At 50.1% G+C, this 16,644-nt stretch overlaps 3 protein-coding genes across 6 annotated transcripts; 1 reads left to right on the top strand and 2 right to left on the bottom strand.

The window, feature by feature from the left end:
• Window positions 1–334: 334 nt before the first annotated feature.
• Window positions 335–1,377, bottom strand: LOC114451533 (uncharacterized). Of its 3 annotated transcripts, none has more exons than XM_028430208.1 (3): window positions 1,261–1,377; window positions 1,077–1,125; window positions 335–999 (listed from the first exon to the last, which is right to left on the bottom strand). In XM_028430208.1, the coding sequence occupies exons 2-3, from the start codon at window positions 1,079–1,081 to the stop codon at window positions 399–401; spliced, it is 606 nt and encodes a 201-aa protein (XP_028286009.1). In that variant the 5' UTR covers window positions 1,082–1,125; window positions 1,261–1,377; the 3' UTR covers window positions 335–398. The 3 variants fall into 3 exon arrangements, with proteins under 3 accessions (XP_028286009.1, XP_028286010.1, XP_028286008.1); XM_028430209.1 differs by lacking the exon at window positions 1,261–1,377 and having other exon boundaries at window positions 335–868; window positions 941–999; window positions 1,077–1,248; XM_028430207.1 differs by lacking the exon at window positions 1,261–1,377 and having other exon boundaries at window positions 1,077–1,248.
• A 925-nt stretch (window positions 1,378–2,302) lies between these two features.
• Window positions 2,303–3,762, top strand: chtf8 (CTF8, chromosome transmission fidelity factor 8 homolog (S. cerevisiae)). Of its 2 annotated transcripts, none has more exons than XM_028431637.1 (3): window positions 2,303–2,435; window positions 2,956–3,079; window positions 3,195–3,762. In XM_028431637.1, exons 1-3 carry the CDS (start codon window positions 2,416–2,418, stop codon window positions 3,459–3,461), a joined length of 411 nt encoding a protein of 136 aa, XP_028287438.1. In that variant the 5' UTR covers window positions 2,303–2,415; the 3' UTR covers window positions 3,462–3,762. The 2 variants fall into 2 exon arrangements, with proteins under 2 accessions (XP_028287438.1, XP_028287437.1); XM_028431636.1 differs by having other exon boundaries at window positions 2,325–2,435; window positions 2,917–3,079.
• Window positions 3,763–6,655: 2,893 nt separating this feature from the next.
• Window positions 6,656–9,620, bottom strand: has3 (hyaluronan synthase 3). Its single transcript, XM_028431598.1, has 4 exons — window positions 9,524–9,620; window positions 8,882–9,450; window positions 7,881–7,982; window positions 6,656–7,585 (listed from the first exon to the last, which is right to left on the bottom strand). Exons 1-4 carry the CDS (start codon window positions 9,615–9,617, stop codon window positions 6,656–6,658), a joined length of 1,695 nt encoding a protein of 564 aa, XP_028287399.1. The 5' UTR covers window positions 9,618–9,620.
• Window positions 9,621–16,644: the final 7,024 nt, after the last annotated feature.

Here is a 16,644-nt window from a genome sequence, read left to right as displayed (position 1 = left end):
ACAAAACTGGAGGGTTGTGATTGGCTGAAGGGTCAGGCGGCAGGGCGCAGTGGAGAGGAGCTGTGTCACGTTTCCGTTCAGTAACGGGGCAGAGTCCGGGTCCGGGTCCGGGACCGGGCCCCGGGACCGAGCTACGCACACAAACACACTGATGTGTCACAGTCACCGACGCCCGGCAGCTACAACTAACCCAAGGTGGAGCGGAAGTCTGTGTCCAAACCGCAGCAGACATGTTTGTAGTCCAAGAATAGACAAAATAAAAATAAAGGAAGCGGGAAGACCCAAGGCCCGTGAGGTTTGGGCTGATCATCTGAAATAATGCACCAACAACAAGTCAGACTATAAGTTTATTGATCTTTAGAAGCAGCTGTGACGTCATCTGATGACGCCATCGTTGGTCAGACCATGGACTGATCCTCAGGAGCCTCTGGAGCGTCAGGGCCGAACACGGGTGGGACCGCAGGCCCTGTGGGGGTGTAGCTGGTTTCGGCGTACACCATTCTTCCTCGTTGGTAGCGTGAACGAGAGCCGAAGGAGTAGACCGGCTCCAGGCCTGACACGTCACTCAGAACAGGTTCATTCGGGTCACCGGCAACAGGGACCCAGCTCTCCTCTGCAGGGGCTCCCCAAACGTAGTACCCGGTCTGACCAGCATCGAGGGCCACCTCAGGTTCTGCTCCCAAGTTTTCGTAGCCACCTTCACCCCCGGCCATGTTGCTGCCATAGCTGCTGGAAGGCCCAGCGGCACCATCAGGGCTCTGCATGGGCCGAGCTGGTACAAAGGAGTCAGAGCGTCCCGTTTCTCCGTACACGTACCCAGAAAAATATGGCTGCCTCATGGGATCCGAGTCCACACCGAACCCAGGACCTGAGGGGGGGAGGAAACAGTCCTGACGCTGGTCCTTCGGCAGGTACTGTGGTTCCATCAGAGGCAGCTCACCTTTCTTCACTGGACTGCAGCTGATGGCTCCAACCAGCAGACAGCAGACCCACAGCAGCCTGCACACAGTGTGAGGTCAGACACACGTCACCGTGTTACAGCACGTCACACCTGCAGGGCTCTGCAGGGAACTCACCTCATTCTGAATCCTGGTGGAGTCACACCGACCGATCAGCTACGACTCACTGCGCGCACACACACACATATACACACACACACACAGAGGTCTGATCAACAACCAGCTCACAACAACAAGCAGCACTTTAGCAAACCTCCAGCACTCATGCGGTCAGCCAGGAGCTCAGCTGTCTGCCTCTGACCTGCTTTATATGAGTCCAGCAGCTGATTGGAGCTGATCAGCTGTTCAGTGGAAACAGCTGCAGGTGGAGCACAGCTGATGATCAGTGAGGTTAGACTCCATACTGCCACACTGTGTCTGCATCATCACACAGACCACACGAGGTTTTCTGACTGTAACCAGAATCAGGATTCTTTTATTTATCCCTGAGGGGAAATTCTTTTTGTTACAGACATGCAGATCCAACCAAGATTTAAAAATCAAAGATGGCATGGAGTTGAAATATATAATAAATATCTAAATACCTAGATACCATTTAAATCCTAGACTTTATGTAAAGAACATATTTACTGCTGTATAAAAACCTTTACACAGTAAAGAGCAGGACATGAATGTTCCAGTATCTACAGCGTCTGAGTGACTGTTACAGTTCAGAGTTCAGTAGTTTGATTGAGACAGGCAGGAAGGACTTCCTGTGTCTCTCAGTGGTGCATCGTGGGAGTCGGAGTCTGTTGCTGAACGAGCTCCTGTAGCTGGTCAGCACAGTGTGGAGCGGGTGAGAGGGACAGTCCAGTATGGTCTTTACTTTGGACACACCTCTGTCAGAGAGTCCAGGTCCACCTTCCTGATGGTTCTGTTGAGTCTGTTTATGTCCCTCACCCTCAGACCGCTGCCCCAGCAGACACCAGCACACACAATACCACAGACTCAGAGGACGTCCTCAGCATCGTCCTGCAGATGTTGAAGGACCTCAGCTGCCTCAGAGAGCAGAGGTGACTCTGGCCCTTCCTGTAAACCGTGCCTGACGTATGTATGAGTGACACAACCTTCTTTTATATAAACACCTCAGTATCATTCTGTTTGTGTAGTTTCTTCTGTAACTAGCGGTTTATAGTGAGTAAAAACAGTAGATTGATCCTTTAGTGCAGATTATTGTAGAAACAGCAGCGAGGTGCGCGCGCACAGCTCCGGCACAGTTGTTCTCCTGTGTTTACTTTAGCAGCGCAGCCTCAGCCAATCCTGTCGTCCCTGCCAGCTGAAACGGAAACACGTCATCACGCTGGCAGTACGCAAAACAGGCGGGAAATGTTACCGGAACATAAACAGAGGCGTTGTTATTATCGCAGCTGTTATAATTAATGTTTTATTAGCGTTACTGTAGGCGGCGGACAGCACGATGGTTCAGGTGGTCATCAGGTAAGACTGAGGGGCTGAGGCAGACTGTAGAACCTGTTTAATTACAGGCTGCGGGTGGAGGCTACAGGCTGAAGGGACGGAGGAGCTCATTGTGATTAATAAAGGTTTTTATATTGGCTTTAATACAGAGAACTGTAACTCCGAAGTACTAAAATGATTTTAATGCAGATAAAATATGTGAATTATAAAAGTTTTATATGAATATGACGCTGATTGTTTTACTTTATTTAACATGAAGTACTTTATGAGTTCATTATGAGTTTGGCTTTTTGATAAATACATTCTTGGACTTACAGTTTTGAGGGCTGATGCAGTCCCAAACATTTAATTGACTAAAAAAAAACAGATTTTTCCAGATAAGTTAATAAACTAACTGCTGAGTATTTAATGTTAAACTGATGTAACCTGATAAATGAATGTAGTTATTAATGAATGTGCAGCTCCTCTGGTGTCTCATGCTGGCTGTGTGCGTAACCTGCAGACACTCCGTGTCACTGATGCTGCTGTGTGTCCCCTGCAGAGGCAGCGTGGACGGCAGCAGCCCTCCTGAGTGGCTGCTGGTGGAGCTGCAGGGGGAGATGGTGTCCAGACAAAACTCAGGTCTGGCAGGAAACGTGATGGGAGATCTGCTCTACACCAAGGAGGTACAGCACAGACACAGAGGCACAGGCAGCTCATTTACAGCCCGATTCAAAGGGAAAACCTCATCCTGAGTCCCTAAACTCTCTGTTCTTTGCTGTTCCCGTCTCCCTCCACCAGGGGGTGCCAGTGCTGATTGTAGGACATCACATTCTGTACGGGAAGCAGGTGAAACTGGAGAAACCCTTCGCTGTCCTCACCAAGCACTCTGCACACTCACAGGGCAGCCATATCAGCAACAGTGATGATGGCACACAGGTAGCCATGGAAACTGACCAGCAAGGACCCGCCTCCACCTCTTACTCTGTGTCTGCGCTCATCAAACGGAAGCTAATCTTTAAGACGCGCCCTAAACCCATCATCACTAATGTTCCCAAGAAGGTGTAGCTGCGTCTGAGTGGAGGAAGAGACTCAACAACACAAACACCACCGTCACACACGTCACACTGAGGCGAGTCTGATCCTCAGCATCAGTGCTCGACTCTGTGGACTGAAAACTGAGACGCCTCATCAGCTCCTGTGTGCCGAGCATGCAGCAGTGTGGGCAGCACCTGTGATCAAGGGTTTCTGTCCAATACAGAACAGTCTGCAGAAAACCAAGACAAACATCAATGTCACTTTATTATCCAAATGTTTTCAAATGTTTTAGTATAAAGTCATAAACTAATAAATTCCTCAAACAGACTTATTTAATGTTTTTTGTATTTCGACAAGGTTCCTTTGGTCTTCACTTTTTATAACCTAAACGTATTCTTTTTAATCAGACCAGTGTTGAGTGTTTTGTTACCTTGACATGTTTCGAGTGCTTTCTGCAGTCTTCTTCAGCGGGGACATTCACACTGTCCCACACCTGAGACGCTGTACTGAGAAGACCAGACTGCTGTCCCGGAGTGTGCCGGACTACAGATGGCACCGTTCTACTACCTGGAGTAGTAGGAGAACGGCGCCACATCCTCCATAAATCAGCTGGTAGACACGTCACCGGTAACATCACGTGACTTCTGAAGAAGACTGCAGGAAGCAGTAGAAACATGTCAAGGAACAAACACAACACTGGGCTGATCAAAAAGAATACTTTAGGTTATGTTTTGTTGAAGTCTGAAATCATAACATCCACATAGTGTCATAGTCATGACACTCAGCAGCCAGGAAGTGAACAGAGCTAAGCAGGTAACCTCAGGTGTGGCGAGCGGCCTGAAGGGGGGCCCAGTCTCAGACTGAACACCTCTGGTCTGTTCTGAAGCAAACTGCATGTTGTGAGCACACTGCTTCAGTTTGTAATGAAGTCTTACAACACTGTGTGAGGACTTAGTACTGACTGGGACCTGGATCAGTCAGCAAGACCATGAAACACTCCAAACAGTGTATGAGGCAAAGGAACCGTAGTTCCTCTGTAAAGACTGGATTCAGACCACAGAGACCTGACCCTGAAATGTTTTGGACCGGAACATTTACAGACCAGTCAGCTCACTTTAAATATATTTTAACAACATTTACTATGTTCAGATGAAATCAGAAAGAATCAAAGCTGGTCACAGTCTGAGCTCAGGAGGACTGAGGAGAATCTGCGATCGGGCCGTGTGCGCATGGTCCCAGATTATTTACAGTGTGTTTGATGAAGGCGTGTTCCCAGCAGTGAAAAGCTGTCCTGTTAGAGCGCTGAGGCTGAAGGGGCTGATTCAGTGAGCCACACACACACACACACACACACACTTTACAGTCACACCCAGCACCATGTGGTTAAAGTTCCTGCGAGTTTAAAATGTGATGAAAGTTGAAGCTGCAGAAAACACACACACACAGACAGGACGCTCAGACAGCAGGACTTCACCTTGTTGACGTCAGACACTGGATTACAGCAGAAAAATCTGACCCCAGACAGAATATTTAAGCAGACAGCAGGAGGGAAAATGTCCTTATGGAGACGTCCTCTGTCTGCTATGAATGGAACGACTGTGTTCCAAACAGAAAGCATGTTTAATGACAGGAAAGTTCCAGAATCCTGTGACACTCAGAGGAACTCTGTGACCTCTGCTGGACTCAGAGTCACACACACTTCCCTTTCAATCGAGGCAGCGGGACTCGAAGATTTATTTGAAGATGTTTCGCCATCAGGATGAAGGAGAGCATCCACAGACGTGTTTCCTTTAATGTTTAAACTCACAGTCAAACAACATGAACATAAGTTAAAGGAGAAAAACTGTCTTTGGTGAACAAAGTCCATGTCTGGTGTAAAAGGACACAGAGATACGAGTCTGTTATGAAAACATTTGGCACCTTTACAGTTAAAAAAACACCTGTGACACACTGACAGTAAGTTACCGTGACGCCGCTCAGCAGCACGTGGGGAAGTGATGGGATTGTCGGTCCTGGTGAATGGTGGCAGATGATTGTGCTGATAGGGTCCACGTAGGCCTGAAGGCCCGCCCCCCCTGTGCAGCAGCGTCTGGTACAGCACTCACAGTCCGTCCTGTTCACACCGTGCAGTAACAACACAACCACACGTGTGCGTGACGCCACCATCACTGTTTTACTTCCTGTTTCTCCTTTTTATAAAATCAACTAAAACAGTACAGACGGCATGATGTGTTTCTGTAGCATCTCCTGGCTCCCCTCCACAAACAGCCAATCAGAGTCCCCCGCTGTCTTTTGGATTCATGCAGAAAATAAATAAAGTTTATGACCCTCACAGGTTAAAAGCTAAGCTAGTGCTATGCTAACTACAGCATGATCACATGTCTACAACATCAGCACCACCAAGTTCACCGCTCTGACCTCTACTACAGTACAAACACCTTGATGACCTGTAATGACATCGTTTGTTAGCACGTTAGCACGTTAGCACGTTAGGATGTAGCCTTTTTATCAGACAGTACACTGAAGGGGCCAGGAAGAGCTAACATGCTAACATTCAGAACACACTGAGGGGACAAAGAAAGATGATTACCAACAGGAAGCACACAAAGGCACTAAGACGCACACTAAAAAGGACTACAATAAATGGTTCAAACAGAAAATCATCACAATGACGTTCAGCAGGACAAGGCCTCAGCTAATTATAATCAGTAAAGAGTTAATATTTATCAGTGGAGACATGGGGATTTCTGACCAATCACAGCTCGAAACAAACCCTGTGGTGTGTTTTTGAAGGCGGACCTGAGCGAGCTTCGTCAGCGTGAATGAAAACAAACGATGTGTGTGTGCTGTATGAGAGGTAAACAGGAACTGCTCGGTCAGACTGTGAGTGCTCTATTCAGACACATGCTAACACCTGTTCAGACGTTAGCTGTAGCTACGATAGCTCGTACATCCTGCCTCACATAAATCTCTTTCTCACTTCTACACTTAAAATAAAGTCACAGAGCAGTGAGGTCAGCACACACTTCCTCCCGCCCCGCCAGCTTCCTGTTTATGAACCTTCTGCTGCCTCTTGTTCTTCTGAGCAAGTCCACACTGATCATCAGCACCACTGAGCATCAGAAAGAGAGCCGTCCTCTGCTCAGACTTCAGATTCTTTGTAGCACCAGTGTTGAAGACGTGAGTGCTCCTGGGAGGTCCCAGCAGCCTCTCTGGGGGCAGGGCTACGCCTCTGCGTACGGCAGGTGGTACTGCTCCTCCCTCTTGTTGCACCGTTTGGCCACGATGGCCAGGTAGAGCACCAGCAGGATGAGCCAGTAGCAGGCGTAGAGAATGGCTCCTGCGATCAGCAAGGCTTTCTCCGTCTCACTGAACGGCTCCTGCGTCTCACAGTACACCGTGTAGGCCACGCCCCCAAGCAGCACCGCGGCCCACACCGTGACGGGCACAGCACCGATTAGGTTGACCACGATCTTCCTGCGGCCCGAGGTGCCCCAGCCGGCCTTGTTGATGGTAAGCAGGGCGAATATTTTGGCGGGAAGCAGGCTGGACATGTAGAGCAGAGAGTAAAGGGACATGAAGATCATGACCAGACTGCCGCGCAGGAAGCAGGCGTAGGTGGCCTTCACCATGCCGACCAGCTGCACTGTCAGTAAGAAGAGCAGGATGTTCCACAGCCGGCCGCGGTAGAACAGGTGGATGACCGTGGCCACCAGGAAGAAGGGGAAGAAGCCGGTGACCACGGACTCGTAGGTCATCCAGAGGCTGTGCTTGTGGAACCACAGGGCGTTGTAGAGCCACTCACGGAAATACGATTTGCTCCATCGGGTCTGCTGGTTGAGCCAGCGCAGATACTGGGTGGGGGTCTCCGTCTGGCACTGCGACCGTGCCGTGAACTTAGTCTTGTAGCCGAAGCTGAGCACGCGATTGGTGAGGTGGCGGTCGTCACCGAAGCTGCACTTGGAGCCGAGGAAGGTCTGGTGGTACCAGGGCTCCAGGAAGCGCTGCAGCAGGGAGTTCCTGTACATGCCCAGGGGGCCGCTGATGCACTGCACACAGCCGAAGTAGGACTGGCAGGCTCGCTCGATGTTGAAGGCCATCCAGTAACGCACACTGCTGAGGAAGGAGATCCATGAGTCGTACTTGTTGAGGATCTGCAGCATGAGGAAGAGCAGACAGACAGACATCAATGTCAAATGTTTGACACTCAGACGTCCAAAAGATGACTTCCTGCATAAAGACCTACAGGCCGAGCCCACTCTGTTGATCACAGGAAATTTGCACACACACATCTGACTGCAGACATGATGTAGAGGAGCAGAGAACCCTCTGACTGACTGAGGTCTTCTGTTGGCAAGGGTTAATATGCCTGTGACATCATCAGCACTGCATGTCCCACCCTGAACCTCCCGGACCCATCAGAGAACGTTCAGCTCCTGGTTTATTTACCTGCACGTCTCCTCCGACTCCTCCCACCATCAGATCTTCCTCCAGGATCTTCAGCATTTCTATGGTACAAGCCGGATCTAACACTGTGTCTGAGTCACATACCTGAAAAAGACACACACACAGACACACACAGACACACACAGACAGGGTGATGCTGTCGGTCACTCGGGCTCAGTGGTCAGATTCAGATTCAGGCTGCAGGTGTTACAAACTGCTGACTGCTCTTAATCTAAACTGCAGCAGGAGATTAGAGGCTGCTGACAGACGTGCAGCTGCTTCACAGCAGCAGGTCAGACATGGACACGACCTTTGACCTACAGCAAGGACACAGAAGGTGCTGCAGCTGGCCGAGGGGACGGACCCGGCAGCCCAGCACGGGGTCTTCAGTTAGGAAAGCAGGTACGTGACCTCTGTGTTCAGCAGCTCCAAGATTTAGATTCTGATGATGGAGCTGCATCAAAAGTTTAGTTCATGGTTTCAGCTTTGATTTGCTGCACAGGTCATGAACCCATGAATCCGTTTCCAGAATCAGAATCAGAAATACTTTATAAATCCCATACTTTATAAATGCAATACTGCCATAAAAACACTGGCTGAGGTCCTGCTGGACATCAAAGGGAGTTTTTCCTGACACTGTTGATCTTAGGGGGCTTCAGGCTCTGGGTCTCTGATTGTAAAAAGAGCTCTATAAATAAAATTGAACTGAACAGAAGTATTATTCATGCTTAAAATGCTTCATCCTTCATTTCCCAGAATGCAACTGCAACCTCTTTCTTGGGGTCGTTTTCTCAGACAAAACAAGGCTGAACCAGGACTTATCAATCAACAGATCTCAGAAAGAGACCAGTGAACACATCGAGCTGTAGAAAACTGCTTAAGTCACAATGGAGTGACACTGACCCAGTCAGTGATTTCAAAGATGTGACAATACAAAGGTGAGTTAATGTCAGCTGTTCTCCACAGCCGATTGTTATGTGTGTGTGTGTGTGTGTGGTCCTCACCTGCACATAGTCCACACTCTCACCCAGTGCTTTGAAGGCCGTGTACATCACCTCCCTCTTCCCCCCCCACTCCTGCATCACGCAGGAGTAGCGGCAGCCTCTGACCAGCCGAGCCACCCGCGCTGCCTCCTCCATGTGCACCGTGCTCCTCCCTCCGCCTCCCACACCTCCTCCGCCTCCCACACCTCCTCCTCCACTCCCATCGCTGTGGTAGTTCCCCTTCCACACCATGCTGCCAGCCTGGTCGGCCCCGCCCATCACCTCCTGGAAAATGTCCATCATGTAGCGGTCCTCCGGCCGGTTTCCGTCCACCACCAGCACCACCTTCAGGCCCGGGAAGGAGATGCGACGCACGCTGCGCAGGCACTTCCTCAGGTAGTCCGGGTCCTCCTGGTAGGCGGCGATGCAGAGCGCCACGGAGCGACGGAGGTGCTGAGGCCGGGCAGGACTCCTCATCCGCCGATGCTCCAGGAAGGCGAAGAGGCTCTGGAGGAAGAGGTGGAGAGAGAGGAAGGCACCATAGAGGCCAAAGGAGAGGTGGTGCTGCTCAGTGTGGATGAACTGGTACCCTAGATGAAGAGAAAACCAACATAACCATCATGGGGTTTAACCTGTGTGTGTGTGTGTGTGTGCGTAACTAACCTGTGACGTAGGCCAGCAGGATGGTGAAGAGGACCACCGCAGCAAAGAGGGTGGTGACCACGATGTTCAGTGCATTCCTGCAGCGAGAGGGCATCTGGAGGACAGACAGGAGTCAGTGTGTGTGGAGGGACACATGAAGGCCACATCACACACACATGCATGGAGCACACACACTGTAACATCACACACACATGCATGGAGCACACACACTGTCTGTCCGCTCCTTCTGCTCCTTCTGGGCGTGATTTGTGGTGCTGCCGGCCATAGTAGTGGCTGTGGCGGTAGCGTGTGTGGCCATGTGGCCTGTGATTCCATTGATTCAGGGGCAGAGCTGGTTCTGTGGGCAGGACTTTCTGTTTCGTGTAATAATGGGATCACTTCGTATGTGTTAACCCTCTAGTTGGCAAACCAGGGGTTTGCTTTTATGGGAGGGGGTGTTACGTGCCGGTACTTGTGTGTATGTCTGTCTTTGCTTTCTGTGCAGGTTCCCAATGCTTCCAGTGGACCAAGTGGATGATCCACACCTGAGTCCACTTGGTCCTCATCAGCAGAAGTATAGGCCTCAGAGTCCAGAGGCCTCGCTCTCACCTGACCACCTGACAGAGAGCGCCTGTCAGCCCTGGTTAGCTGAGCCCAGAGTCATTTCCTGTTTTCTTCCATCAGCTGCATCACACACACACAAACAGACACACACAGACACACACACACAGACAGCCTTACAGCCACCAAGACCTTTAATACCACTGCTTAGCTTCAATTACACCTGTGTGATGTCATCAGAGGAGGGAGGGGCCAGGCGCCGACTTCCTGAAGTGAGTATGTAAACAAACATGTGATCATATGAAAACATACTCCGTCCCTAAAACAGGCTGCAACCTTCATGATGTTCTTCAGCCTGGGGTTGTTATGGTTACAGTGACAGTGCTCCTAGTGGTCAAAATCAGACGAGGGTTCTGTAGAGACGAGAGCATCCACTACGGCCCACAGGGTGAGAATGAACCCTCCACTGGGTCAGGACTGGTAACAGGTAAACTGACTGGTGTCTTTATAAAACGTTTTTTATAACATCACAGACAGAGCTCACAGAAAAACATCTTCTGACAGGTCCAGGTTCAGACGGCTGGCCTGGATGTCTGAGGGGTTAAAGCACAGCACATGCAGATTTGACTGGGTCTACATTCAGCTGGACTCTGGCTCCTCTGTGAGTCCCCCCTCTGGTGCCCCCCCCCCCTCCCCTCCTTCTGGAGCTCTAATTAAAGGCCAGGCTCAGGACCAGTTGAGACGCAGGAACAATTCTGTCCTTTCATTCATGAAATTACCTCCTGCCCCCCCCACACACACACACCCCACCCTACCTGGCTCATGCCGCAGAGACAGACTCATATTTATATTTTGCATTCAGCTCTGCGAGGCGAGCAGATTTATCCCCCTCCCTCCCTGAGAGGACGTACAGACTCACACTCTGTGTGAATCTACGCTCCACGCAGCTGATTGGCTGTTCAGGAGAAAATGTGACATTCACAGTCCTGACAGAAAGGGGGAATTCTGCAAATGGAGACAGAACAATTTCCCTGTCAGGCTCTGTTTCCCGTGTCATCACAGCCATTTATGGGGAGTTTTCCTGCCTGATGACAGTGATGTGATGATTTCTGTGGCGTTCCTGAAATATGGATCACATCAAATGATCTGGTTTTGTTCTCATCATTTAGGCTGTAGGACTGTTTTTATTCAGCCCCTGTTCTGTCCCTGTGTGGTTCAGTCCTGAGAGTATCAGTAGAGTCTGCCCACAGCACCTCCTGCTCTGTGGATGTGGATTCTAGCAGCAGGCCCCTGGGGGCCACAGGCCAGATAACAAGCTGACAGTAACATGGAGCGTTTGATTAGAGGGTCGCCGTCACCTGAGGGGCTGCTGGCAGCTCGAGCACCGAGATGATTCAGTGTAATTATCCCAGAGGTCACACCTGCCTGCAGCACAGTGACAGACGGGGTTAATGCTCCATACTGAGCTCCTACTGAACCACAAACATCTCAGAGGCCTTCACCACCAGAGGACTCCCCCACCAGGGGACCCCACCAGAGGACTCCACCAGAGGACTCCCCCACCAGAGGACTCCCCCACCAGAGGACCCCACCAGAGGACTCCCCCACCAGAGGACCCCACCAGAGGACTCCACCAGAGGACTCCACCAGAGGACTCCCCCACCAGAGGACCCCACCAGAGGACCCCACCAGAGGACTCTACCACCAGAGGACTCCACCAGAGGACTCTACCACCAGAGGACCCCACCAGAGGACCCCACCAGAGGACTCCCCCACCAGAGGACTCCACCAGAGGACTCTACCACCAGAGGACCCCACCAGAGGACCCCACCAGAGGACTCCCCCACCAGAGGACTCCACCAGAGGACTCTACCACCAGAGGACCCCACCAGAGGACCCCACCAGAGGACTCCCCCACCAGAGGACCCAACCAGAGGACTCCCCCACCAGAGGACTCCACCAGAGGACCCCACCAGAGGAGTCCACCACCAGAGGACTCCACCAGAGGACTCCCCCACCAGAGGACTCCCCCACCAGAGGACTCCACCACCAGAACAGCTCCATCAGAAACAACCCCAGGAAAATAACATCAAAACTAAAGATCCAGGTCAGGATCCAGGTCTGTTTGGGACCAACAGGTCCGCATGATGTCAAGGATCTGATGGGAGGAGCGGAGGTGTGACAGACTTCCTGTTCCTGAGTGTGGAGGTGGAGCTGAATGATGGCTTTGACCTCAGAGGAGACTTTCACCAAACAACATGACTGATGAGTGATAGGGGTGGGGGGGGGGGGGTGGGGGGGGGGGAATCAGAGAAGAAACCTGGATGTAACTCAAAGACTCAACCTCACCTGTGATGAGACATTTTTCTCTAGTTTTAATGTTTTACAGACCAAATAACACAAGCATCTATCAGTTCAACCCTGACCTCTGACCTCCTGGCTGTGTATGCTGACTCATGGATGTCCAAGAGTTCAACAAGTAGAGCGTCAGCATCAGGAGCAGGCGCCACGACACAGACGCCCGCTCCTTTTCAGGCATCATAACGATGGGAGTGGAGGTGTTTCCATGGTAACTAAGCCATCTTTTCCCTAACCTAAGCAGGGAGTGTTGGACCTGAACAAACAGAACAGCAGCTGAGTTATTCATACAGACACACAAAGTCTAACAAAACAGAGGAGACCTGACCGCCATCTTTATTTAACCCTAACCCTGCTAAACCTTCCCATCTGCTGCTGGTTACCATGGTGACATGTCCCTCCTCCAAGCAGACAGCAGACCTATACACAGTCTATCAGCTTCAGGTGTTCCTGCTGATGACGGGCTGTCCAACCCACCAATGTCCTCATGTCTCTGTTGGACTGACCTTCAGCTCTGTATTGATGATAAAGTGATAACTTGTAATGGAGCACTTCCTGCTAACAAGTGACATCATCATGAGTGACGTGTCTCTGGTGAAGCAGTGATTAATTTCAGAGTAATTTGCCACTAGAAGGCCTCAGCTCCGATCCCAGCAATACACGATGAAGGCAGTGATGAAGCTCTAATGTAGTGATGTAGCTCTAATGTAGTGATGTAGAAGTGATGAAGCTCTAATGAAGTGATGAAGCTGTAATGAAGTGATGTAGCTCTAATGAAGTGATGTAGCTCTAATGAAGTGATGTAGCTCTAATGTAGTGATGTAGAAGTGATGAAGCTCTAATGAAGTGATGAAGCTGTAATGAAGTGATGTAGCTCTAATGAAGTGATGAAACTGTAATAAAGTGATGAAGCTGTAATAAAGTGATGAAGCTCTAATGAAGTGATGTAGCTCTAATGAAGCTCTAATGAAGTGATGTAGCTCTAATGTAGTGATGTAGAAGTGATGATGCTCTAATGAAGTGATGTAGCTCTAATGAAGTGATGTAGAAGTGATGATGCTCTAATGAAGTGATGTAGCTCTAATGAAGTGATGTAGCTCTAATGAAGCTCTAATAAAGGGATGAAGCTGTAATGAAGTGATGAAGCTCTAATGTAGTCATGTAGAAGCGATGAAGCTCTAATGAAGTGATGAAGCTCTAATGAAGCTCCAATGAAGTGATGAAGCTCTAATGAAGCTCCAATGAAGTGATGAAGCTCTAATGAAGTGATGTAGCTCTAATGAAGTGATGAAGCTCTAATGAAGTGATGAAGCTCTAATGAAGCTCTAATGAAGTGATGAAGCTCTAATGAAGTGATGAAGCTCTAATGAAGCTCTCACAGCTGCAGAGTGACACAGGACTCAACACACAACACAAACACACAAACATGAACTGAGCTGTGAAAAACGTCTTTATGAAGCTTTAGCCATCGCTAGCTGACCAAATATGAGCACAAATCCCCTCACTGTACATGTTAACATTGAGAATTTAGCCTCCTGTGCTTATGAAAGAGGCGTCCTGGTTTTAACCCTATCTGTTCCAGCTGAGCTCTCAGTGTGTCCCTCCAGCCAGTGTCCTCGCCTGAAGCCTTCAGATGGCTTCCTAACAAACACACACAGAGCCGTTAAACTTTGGTTCTGGTCAGACTGTAATCTCAGTGTCTACCTCACAGCACAAACATTCACTCAGACCTCGGCTCTGACTCGTTCTGACGCTCCTGTTCTGAACTTTCCACTGAGTCCTTCAGCATCCTGAATACGTTCATTCATCCAAACACACGCTCAGCCTCTTTCATCAGCTCTTAATCCTAATCCTAATGTAACTTCTCAGTTCATCTTTTTGTTCCTGTGGATATACAAGTGTATATTCAGAGCCTTACCTTCCTGATCCAGTGGCCCCTCTGTCTTCCCCCCAGGTCTTGGTCCGTGGAGCCGGGACGTCCAGCCCTCCTCTCCTGTCCTCAGCACAGCGCTCTCCTTGTTCTGTCCCCCTCCTTCCTCCAGCTCACACTACATCTTTATTCCAGCTTGCTCACTTAATTCAGGAGATCCCACTTCCAAAAATACAGCCGGCAGCTCAAACCACCACCCTCCAGCACGTCTGTGAGCCAGCCTCCTCCTCCTCCTCCTCCTCCTCCTCCTCCTCCTTCACCTCCTCCACCCCCTTCTTCCTCCCAGGACTCTCCCAGGGCATGAAGCCCCCCAGCTGAGAGGTGATCAGAGGTGCTCAGCCAGCAGCTGATGCTGGTGCAGCCTCTGCAGGTTTTGGGCAGCAGCTCGTCTGGTGTCTGCCTCTGGTGCTCTCCATCCAGGCAGAGTGAGGCTGACGTGGGGCCACAGCAAGCAGCTGGAGGTCTGCTTCCCTCCTCAGCCCCTCCGTCCTCTGTGCTGCAGAATCAGCTCCTTTCTCTGCATCTCTTTGCAGCAGAGCCTCCTCTCTTCTGTCACACCGTCCCGCCTGGCAGCCTGACACAGCCGAGCTGCACAGCTCCTTCAGTCCTCTCCCCTCCCCTTCCTGGACACCCCAGCCAGCTCCGTATCTTTCTGCAATGCAGCCTCCAACAAGCCGGGGGACTGTTTGACCGGAGCCCCCTCTCCTCTCCTCTCCACCTGACTCAAAGCATCCTTTATGGGCTTATTTATCTTCCCCCCTCCCCTCTGCTCTCCCGCTCTGAAGCCAAGCTGCTGACATCCTGCAGGTTGTGCCTGGACAAACTGCGGTACGCTTCAGAGGATCGATGCCCAGCTGCCAAAGACACGCAAACACATTTTATTAACACAGAATGCAGTCGAATCACACATTTCTACCCCTCCATCCTCCTCTCACACATGAGCCTGTAACAGACTCTATTAAAGGATCTAACACAGACCAAAGACCTGGAAACACAAATGAGCAGCTGACTCAGAACTGAGATGCTGCAGAGCCACATCCCTGCACCAGTTTAACCAGCACTGCTCCATTTAGGAGCTAGATATCACTTTAGCTAACCGTTTAGCTGGCTATTTATTACCATTTAACCCTTTTGAGTTATCTCCTGGAAGTCAGAAAATAAACATATTTGCCAACAAACATGTAATAATGTGCAGTCGGTGCTCGGGCTCTGTGGGTCGTGAGGAGGCCCACGGTGACACCCTGACTCCACGCCGGGGGAAACATCCACAGACCAAACATGGCTGAAGGTTTCCATGTTTGCCTCCTGCGTGGAGGTCATGCCTCGTGCACTCTCAGCCTCTGCTCAGTGCATCCAACAAAAGAAGGAATGTGTCCTGCCTCCCTGTCAGACTTCAGCCCGGCTCTGTTCAAACCCTGCTGGACCTCATTCGGCCTGCTCTACATACAGCAGGCTGCTCTCCAAGGTCGCTGTGTGTGCCGAAGAAGAAATCATGTCATCTTCTGCTTACCACCATAAAGCCTGCATGGCAGTCTTTAGACTTAGATCATGTTAGCTGGTCTATAAACATTTTCCCTTTGTTTGGAGGAAATCCTTCAACACAATAAATAAAATCAATAAAATAAAGCTTTGAGCCTCTGAACACCTGCTCAGAGGAAGGAGTCCTGAAACACAGACAAGTGTCTAAATCAAGTTAAACACGCTCACATGTTAAAGGTAGGGTAGGAGATTTCATTCTGATGCACTTTTTGTTAAATAGTTCAGCAGTGTCGCATTAAAACGAAGAATATGAATCATCTGTGGAAGCTATAAAACATAAAAACATCAGCCAATCCTCCGGGTGGACCCTGCGCGGAGGATTGGCTGGTTGTCACTCTCTTCCTGCTCTGTGCACCAGAGAGGTGCGTGCATGATGGCCGAAGACACAGACCGCAGCTGTGTCCATGTGATTGGAGGCGTGGCTTCGTGGTGAGCTCCGAGAGTAAGGGGCGTGTGTTTACTTTCTAAATCTGGCTGAGTTTTCCAAACCTCCTTCCCTACCTTTAATCAATGACACAAACACACCTTCAAAACTCAGTTCTTAATTCATCAATAGCTTTTAGCGCACTGTAGTCTGTTTAATTCAAGCTAATATCACTGTTAGCTAACACGTCTCTTCAGTTTTATTTCATTAAATACTTTAAGCTAATCACTTACTCCATTATGTTCAGGATGTATTGATACTTAACTAAATTGTGGAGGTCATGTGACCCCCCCCCCCCCCCCCCCCCCCCCCCTCAGCAGACTGTCTAAC

Source organism: Parambassis ranga, chromosome 19 (genome assembly GCF_900634625.1).
Source record: "Parambassis ranga chromosome 19, fParRan2.1, whole genome shotgun sequence".
NCBI classification, from domain to species: Eukaryota; Metazoa; Chordata; class Actinopteri; family Ambassidae; genus Parambassis; species Parambassis ranga.
The sequence above is the reverse complement of the archived record's forward strand: the minus strand, read 5'-3'. Positions and strand labels throughout refer to the sequence as shown.

Coding starts and splice junctions, on each gene's coding strand:
- has3 (XM_028431598.1), bottom strand. CDS start 9,617: ATGCCCTCTCGCTGCAGGAATGCACTGAACATCGTGGTCACCACCCTC. Junction 7,983..8,881: donor AGAGTGTGGACTATGTGCAG/GTGAGGACCACA, acceptor TGTCTTTTTCAG/GTATGTGACTCAGACACAGT. Junction 7,586..7,880: donor GAGTCGGAGGAGACGTGCAG/GTAAATAAACCA, acceptor CTCATGCTGCAG/ATCCTCAACAAGTACGACTC.
- chtf8 (XM_028431636.1), top strand. CDS start 2,416: ATGGTTCAGGTGGTCATCAG. Junction 2,436..2,916: donor ATGGTTCAGGTGGTCATCAG/GTAAGACTGAGG, acceptor CGTAACCTGCAG/ACACTCCGTGTCACTGATGC. Junction 3,080..3,194: donor ATCTGCTCTACACCAAGGAG/GTACAGCACAGA, acceptor TCCCTCCACCAG/GGGGTGCCAGTGCTGATTGT.